The sequence below is a fragment of the Trichechus manatus genome, unplaced genomic scaffold (assembly GCF_000243295.1).
Source record: "Trichechus manatus latirostris isolate Lorelei unplaced genomic scaffold, TriManLat1.0 scaffold00010, whole genome shotgun sequence".
In the NCBI taxonomy this organism is placed as follows: Eukaryota; Metazoa; Chordata; class Mammalia; order Sirenia; family Trichechidae; genus Trichechus; species Trichechus manatus.
In genome coordinates, this window is record NW_004443946.1 from 21,925,935 (window position 1) to 21,933,828 (window position 7,894).

A 7,894-nucleotide genomic window follows, 5' to 3' on the forward strand; every position below is an offset into this window, starting at 1 on the left:
TGGTGATTGCACTTGCATGCAGTTCCAGAGTCACAGACCTGGGAACACCACTAAGATTCTGATTCATCCTCACAGTGTTTGTGTGGGACCACTGCAGGGCAGAAATCACAATCTCCATTCTACAGGTGGGAAACTCAGAGAGGTGATCTACCCAAGGTGACTCAGTAAGTCAGAAAGAAACTGGGAGAAGGGCTACACGCCTTTCAGTGCCATATCCAAAAAAACAGATTGTCTCCTTCTCAAATAAACACACAGTTTGGAAATAGTTTTAGAGTAGAACTTTCTTTCAAGATTTCAAAAGTCCTTTAGCAAATCAGGAACCACAAGTTAAGAACCAGAATCACATTAACCCTTTAGTTAAATGTCTTTGGCTCACAGATAATGCCATTCATTACAACTTACTGACAACCTGTTTTCCGACAAGAAAGTCTGAGGACAAAATTTCAGCCATTCAAGAGACAAACCTTGGTACAGCTTCTTTCCTGGTTTGACAACATCTTAAGTCTAACACCTAAGTACTACCTCATTCTACACAGTACTCCTGTACCTGTTGGCATGTGATGGGGGCTGGGGGGGGTGAGGGAATGTGTGTGTGTGTGATTGTGGGGAATAACCAGTCATTTTAGGGACCATACTGCTCAGCAGAATATATATGAAATATGCCTAATGTAGTTCTCTACCCTGATTCTTTTTTTTTGTAACATTTCCTGATTCTGTTTCAATGTAAAAAGTAATGCTTCTCACCTTCCCTGATGAAGGCAGAGTCAATGGGTGTATATGGATGGGGGTTGTTTCAGCTTCATGGATGGGATGCACTCTAAGGATTAAAGTTGTTTGATGACAATTGAACATGACCTTTTGGATCAGGGAGTGACCTGGTCTTGCAAGTATTTTTGCCCAGAGGCTAATGTCCATCTGTTCATGATGTGCATCGCCCCTTCCAATGCCAGGAATCCACATACCCAGAAACAAACAAACTAGGCTAACAGCAGCCCTCCTTCTTCCTAACTCCAGGTGTCCTCCTAACTCCAGGTCAAGAAAGGCACAAAGAAGACCAAAATCAATACTGAGGCGGTGCTTTGGATCCGGGAGAACTTGAGGTACTAGGAGAGGAGCTGATGGCCCCATCTGGCAGATGGAAAAGGTGAGCCACCAAGAACTGATTAAATACTTCAAGTCAGGGTGAGAGGAACCGTGGATGAGAGAGAATTTTTCCTGTGAGGGGGGAACGAGGAGGAGCTACATAGAAAATACGAGCACAACTCTCAACAGCAAAGAGGCAATTCCCGCTCTTCAGCCACTACAGTAATGCAGCCAAGGACACCTTATTGCCCTCAGAGCAGCTGTGATGATTCCTTCATAGAGGGAATGCTACACGCCAAACTCTCTGGGGCCCACCCCTTGGGAACTGCATCCAGGGCTGGAGATATAGGCAGGAGTGGCCTGGGCAGGCACATAAGGTAGCTCTGCTTCTTAAGGCATGGCTGCTGTCTGCCTAGGAGTAATGCAACTCCTCGGGCCCCACACTGGGAGTTGGGCATCAAACACCCGTTCCCCTGAAACCACCATACAAGGAAGCTTAATGGAGTAGAACACTGCTGCCTAAGGAATCCTGCCTACCCCAGCGGCTGGGGGCTTCCATTAAAGCTAAACAGCATCATCAAAGCAATGGATTTCTTGTGCCACTTGGGAGAATAAGGAGAAAGAAAAACGACACAATTATCTGCAGATGATTGTCTAACTAGAAAACCTAGAGGGAGCAACTGAAAAACTATCAGAACTAAGACAAGAATTTGCTCAGGTGGCCAATTTAAAGACTAAGTATACAAAAATCAATTGCTTTTTGGGTCACTTAGGTGTGGCTTGACACCTTCAAAGACGTGTCCTTTTCTGGGAGGTTTCCGAGCTTTGTGCAACTTGACGTGTTTTCAAAGGCGGAGGTGAGCCAGGCGGAGGCCTCCTTGCTGCACAACCACAGTCAGCTGAGACACCAATATCTTGAAGAGCCGGGGTGACTGCAGCAGAACGGGTGTGAGCAATCGCTCCCGTGCACTCTCCTAGGAGTCCCTCCTCCTAGACTGACCTGGACCCTTTCTTCCCAGCTCTGTCTGCTCCAACCCAAAAGACACACAGGGAGGCTTGGCAAGGGCTGGGGCGGGCACCACCAACGGTGGAAGTGGGCAAAGATTGTGCTAAGTCACCTCCAAACGAAGTTTCTAAAAACAAAGGGGGCGGACCGAGAGATCCCACGTGTCCGTCCTCTCATTGCCTCATTGGTCAGAAGCCCGGAGAGGCCACGTGCTGTGACCCGGCTGGGAACTCCCACGATTCGGTCAGAGGGGCCGAGGGAGGCCCCGCCGGGCTGTGAGTGTTAGTGTGCCCGGCCCGGGGCCGCCGTCATTTGCGGTCCAGGCTGGCGTGTAGCTGGGCCTCCCGCACCATCCGGTCGAAGGAGCGCGTGTTGGTCTCCTCGCGCACCTTCTCGCGAACGTGGAAGGAGGCCCGGGCGGTGGAACGTGCGCTCTCCAGCGCGCTGCGCCGTTCCCGCGAGAGCTGCTCGCTGCGCTCCAGCTTGCGTCCAATGGCCTCGAGCAGCTCCCGCCGGCGGCAGTCTTCGTCCCTCTCCACTTTCTCCTTATTGGCGCGCTGGACCCGCTCCTTCTCCAGCCGGCTCTGGCCCACGCGCCGCGCCTTCTGTTGCACCGCCTCCTCTGCCACCTGTGCTGCGTGCTGCTGCCGCCGCTCCCCCGCCCGGGCCAGCGCCTCCACGTGGGCTTGGTGCTCCCTCTCTTTGCGCTCGGCCGCTTCTTTGGCCCGCCGGCTCTGCAGCTCGTCCCGCCGGGCCCGCTCCCGCAGCACCCGGGTGCGCTGCTCCACCAGCTGCTCATAGTTCTCTTGTGCGCGGCCCAAGCTGGCCGCCAGGGAACTCCGCAAGCCCTCCCGCTCCTCGTTCTCCTGCCGGACCCGTCCCTGCAGCAACGCTTCGTGGCGCGCCCGCTCGGCCCGGCTTAGCTCCCTCTTTTCCCGCTGCAGCTGGCCCTCCTGCCGCTGCTTGGCGCGGGCTGCCCGCTGGGCGCGCTCCCTGCGGACCTGCTCCGCCCGCTCGCGCCCTTCTTGCAGGCCCTCCTCCCGCTGCTTCAGGTTCTGCTCCTGCTGCAGTTTGCGCAGCCGGTCCTCCCGAGCGGCGCGGTCCGCCCGCTCCCGCCTCAGGAGGCCCTGATGCTCAGCCAGTTCCCGCCGCCGCTCCTCGCTTCGCTCGCACTGCCTCTGCCGCCGCCGTGCTGCCTCACGCTCCTCGCGTCCCCGGCGGCCGCGCCGCTCCTCCACCTGCGCAGCCCAGGCCCGGCGACCCAGCTCCAAGGCGCGCTGCTTCTCGCGTTCCTCGCGCTCGCGCCGCTGTTCGGCGTACACGCGCTGCTGCTCCCACTGCCCGTGGGCCTCGGCGCGCTGCTTCAGTAGCAGGCGCTCCTCCTGGTACCGTGCCAGCATAAGCGCGGCGATCTTCCGGTCGCGCTCGGGTACCCCGCGCAGGCCCCGTTCGGCGCGCACTTGCCGCACGATGCGCTCCACGTGCTGCGCCGTCTGCGGCGAATGGCTCAGGTCGCCCAGGCTGAAGCTGCGGCCGGTGATCGGAACCAAGGCAAGGACGGAAGGGCGGCCCAGAGGATTGGGGGCAGAGGACGCCGACCCGGCCGGGCAGCTGTGCCTGGCCGAGGCCTGCGGCGGCCAGCGCAGCTCCCGCAGGCTCTCTCCACTGTAAGACGACGACGACGCGCCGGATTCGGAGCTGAGGGCGCCCTCGCGTCTGCGAGACAGCGAGTCTAGCGAGTGGCTCTTTCTACCTGTCCGCGAGCCCGCGGGCGGCGGTTGGGTCCGGGCCGGGGAGGGGCTGGAGGAAGCTTTTCGGGCTGCGCGTGGCGCGGGCGAGGCCGGGAGGCTGGCGCTGCTGCAGCTGCTGCTGCTGCCGGCGCCAGCGCTCGGAGTCGCGGTAGCGGCAGCGGCAGCGGCGGCGCCCAGCGGCGTGAAGAGGCGCCGCTTCTCCTCGCGCACGATGCGCTCGCGCTCGGCCCGGCACTGCTGCAGCTTGGCGCGCCGCTCCGCCTCGTAGGCCTCGTACAGGCCGGTGGCCACCCGCATGGAGCGGCCCGGGGCCTCACGCACCAGGTCGGCCAGGGCCCGTGGAAGCAGCTCCACCGGCTTGACGGCGCACCGGGCACAGGCTTCTAGCGAGCGGGGACTGGTCAGCACATAGCGGCTGCCCTCGGCCTCCGGACAGTCGAAGTTGAAGAGGTCGAGGTGCAGCAGCGGGGACTGCTCACGCTGTCCGCTTTCTCCTGCCACGCAGGGGTCTTCCGCCTTGCTGGGCACCGCCGCTGAGGCGGAGGTCGAGGAGGCCGCGGGCTGCTGGGCGACGTGCGCGTCAGGGGGCACCGACGACGCGTCAGCTCCACCCTCTCCTGAGCCGTCGGGCTCGGCTCCCGCCTTCTCTTCAGGAACCGGGTCCACCATGGCTAAGCCCTTTTGAGGAGTCTCTGCGGATGACAAGGGAGGGACATCGAGGAATACATTTGAGAGTAGCTTTCCCCCCTCCCCCTTCTTACCCTTACTCCCCACTTAATCCGCTTGCGGATTAGGCTCAAGGGCCTGGGAATCTAAATCATAATACCGATGCCCTGAAAACCCTGGCTGGAGGTGGTGGTGGGAGGAGTACACAGCAGCCTCAGCCCCTGAATGCGAGGCTCCCCTGGGCGTCTGTCCCGCTAGATGCATTCCTTTCCTACTGCAAATTAAAATGGAAAAGATCGGGGTGCAGGCAGCAGCTGGCCAGGGAGGCGCTGGAGGATTCCCTGGCAGATTAACGTGTTTGTAGTTTAGGCGGGCGGCCGGGGATGCAGTTTTGCAGAGACAAAAAAGAAGAGGGCTCTGCATACCCAAAGTGCATTGCTGCAAAGACCCCCATTTGCTTAGAGAAGAAGTTTATGGGCGGTTTCCCACTGCCGAAGGGGATCCGAGCGCGGGGCCCAGGGGTGATGGAATGCGGCGTGATGGAAGGATTGAGAGAAATGCCTCAATCCCAAGAGACCCCTCCGGGAGGGGTGATCGATTCGTGCTCCTGCTTTTGGGTCAGGGCTTGCTAGAAGCTCAGGCCGCCTCTCCCCCGCCCACGGGTGTTTGCAGGGGATGGAGAAGGTGCATGGGTCTTCCAGGATGAATTCGATCCCCTCCCAATCTGGATGTGCTAAAGGCGTCTTGCACCTCGGTTTGGACTGAGACACCCGCCCCCGAACGCTTTGCGCGTCCCTCCACTGCATCCCAGCTGGGTGGTCTCCTGGACCCAGCGAGCTCGGCCGCGCCAGTGCCGACAGCTCCCTTGTCCTGGGACCGGTTCACTTACCGCATGTCCTGGGCTCCCGCCCGCGCCTAGGGCTTTTGTTCGCAGCTCGCCGCTCTCCACTGCGCCTCTTCAGTCCTCGCGCTGGCGGGGTCGGATTACTGCCGGTTGCAGCCGCGACAGGAGCCGCAGCCGCCGCCGGAGCCTCTCCATGGAGCCCGCGAGTGGGATGTACACACCCCAGACGCTACCTACACCCACAGGGGAAGTGCGATAAAGCTTTCCTAAAATAACATGGTTCTGCTCCCTTCCCTCGCTCGGAGTCTTAAAAAAGGAAGCCCCAGTCCATCGCTGCTGCATCCATCTCCGCCTCTCTAATCGTGAAGGTACCGCAAGTCTTTCGCCGCTCCCGGCGCCTCCTGGTGGACACAAGGGTGTTGGTTTGTTTGCTTAGAGGACGAAGGAGAGAAAAATTAAATGTATCTTATCACCAGGAAACCCTGGTCTTTATTGGGTGGAATGAAGAAATCGCTCGGCTTGTTTCTCCAGGAGACCCTGAGAAGCAACCAAACTTAACAGCGAAAAATCGGATAGAAATATGGCGCCTGACCGAAACTGATTTATTTATTTTTGAAGAAAAACTAACAACATTCAAATGGGTTTGAGGCAGGCAGAAGATGTGTAACTAGTGTTTACTGCAACATTTTATAACTTCCTGGCTCCAGACAGCAAAAAGTAAAGCTAGTTAGTGCCACCGTATGATTGTTATTTTAAGGCACCTTCTCCCCACCTCTTTTCCATTTTAAGTGGTAGTGGCCATAGGAGACAGACTGGAGGAGCATTTGAAGCGGGGAGGGAGCTATGGGCGGGTGGGACATAACATTAGAGGGCATTATGAACTATGCTGTGAGGAGCAAGACAAGGGTTTTAAGCTGGGAAGTGACATGATAGGGTTTATATTTTAGGAACATAACTCCAGCAACAATGGGGTGGGGGCTTTAAAAGGGCCAAGACAGGCAGGAGGCCCAGTTAACTGGACACCGCAGTCACCCTAGCCACGAAGGATTAGGACCTGAGGGGAAACAACAGTAGGATGAATAGGCCTGGTGGGGGGTAAAACTGGTTGCCTTGGAGTGGACACTGACTCATGGTGACCCCATGTGTACCAGAGTAGAACTGTGCTCCACAGGGTTTTCAGTGGCTGACTTTTTGGAAGCAGATCTTCAGGCCTTTCTTCTGAAGTGCCTCTGGGTGGACTCAAACCTCCAGCTTTCAGTTAGCAGCCAAGTAGGTTAGCTGTTTGCACCATCCAAGAGCTCCTGGTGGGGAGGGGTGAAGGCCTTGAAACAGGAAGTAAAAAAAGCAATATTCAGAGAAAGCTTGGTGGGGGGGGGGGGGGGAGGACAAGGAGCAGGGAAGGATCAAGGATGACTGCTTGGAACAATGAGGTGGCTAGGTGTACTACAAACAGACAGTGGGCCCAGGAGAGTGGATTTGTTGGTGTGGAGGGCCAGGAAAGAATGTGTTTATTTTTGGATCACTTGAATTTGAGGTAGAACTGCTCAGCAGGTGGCTGGATAAGATCTGGAGTGGAGCTAGAATTTAGGGAGTCATCAGCATTTAAGAGGTTTCTAAAACCAACAGTGTGAGGAAGTCACCCAGGGAGGGGAGGTAGAGCAATAAGAGAGGTGGGCTGGGCATTTACGAGGCTAAGAGAAAAGGAGTCCATGAAGGGGAAAAGGACAGACAGACAAGTGTGGCCTGTGGAGGCTAACAAGACCTTCGCTGAAGTGCTAAGAAGCACTTCAGAAGGAGGGCATGCCCCTAGTGTTTGCTGTACAAACATCCTTGAAAAATTGGCAGAGCAAAAACCTTTACAAGACACGCAGAAATGCCATGAAGAATAGCTCTCAATAGAGAAAAAGAGCAATTGGTCACATGTCTATTAAGAGGTGGAGCTGGGATTTGAACCTGGCTCTGTCTGATCCCGAAGTGAATCCCGTGCATTGCATTTCCACCCCAAGCTGAGCATCTGGAAAGATGTGAATTCAGGTAGATGCATGGGGTGGGCAAATCAATCTCTCCAAGCCTCTGTTTTCCCCTTTTTATATAAAATCCCTAGGCGAGCACATCGTCAATAAGTAGTGATAAAATAATAATTAACATTCATTTTGGTAAATTCCATTGTAGAGACGTGGCCAGAATCAGTAAGAAGCATCTTAGTGATTTCAAGTTCTTAAGCGGGAGCCCAACAAGTGTTCTAACCTTGATTAAGGAATGATTCTTCATCTGGGACGGTCATGGAAGGACAGAGCAAGGAGAGGGGGGCTTGAAATGGGATACCAACATAGCCCGCCATTTCAGCAGAACCAGCTGGCAATCAGTGAGATACCGTTGCATGGTCAGATATCGCTCATCTCTCGTCTTTAAGTGCTTTATACATTTCGGGAGATGGGTTTCACCCAGGTTAAGTGCTGGTTTCCTTCAGGTTGGGATTCCTAGCCTGCTAAAGATCAAGGGTGATAAATTCAATTTCATTATAGTACCCAGTAAAGAAAGCAG

General features: G+C 55.9%; 1 protein-coding gene across 1 annotated transcript; it reads right to left on the bottom strand.

Moving 5' to 3' along the window:
* Positions 1–2,397: 2,397 nt before the first annotated feature.
* CCDC177 (coiled-coil domain containing 177) lies at positions 2,398–4,509 on the bottom strand. Its single transcript, XM_004370985.1, has one exon. It carries the CDS (start codon positions 4,507–4,509, stop codon positions 2,398–2,400), a length of 2,112 nt encoding a protein of 703 aa, XP_004371042.1.
* Positions 4,510–7,894: the final 3,385 nt, after the last annotated feature.

Excerpts from the sequence above, each read along its gene's own strand:
- CCDC177 (XM_004370985.1), bottom strand. The coding sequence starts at position 4,509 with ATGGTGGACCCGGTTCCTGAAGAGAAGGCGGGAGCCGAGCCCGACGGC.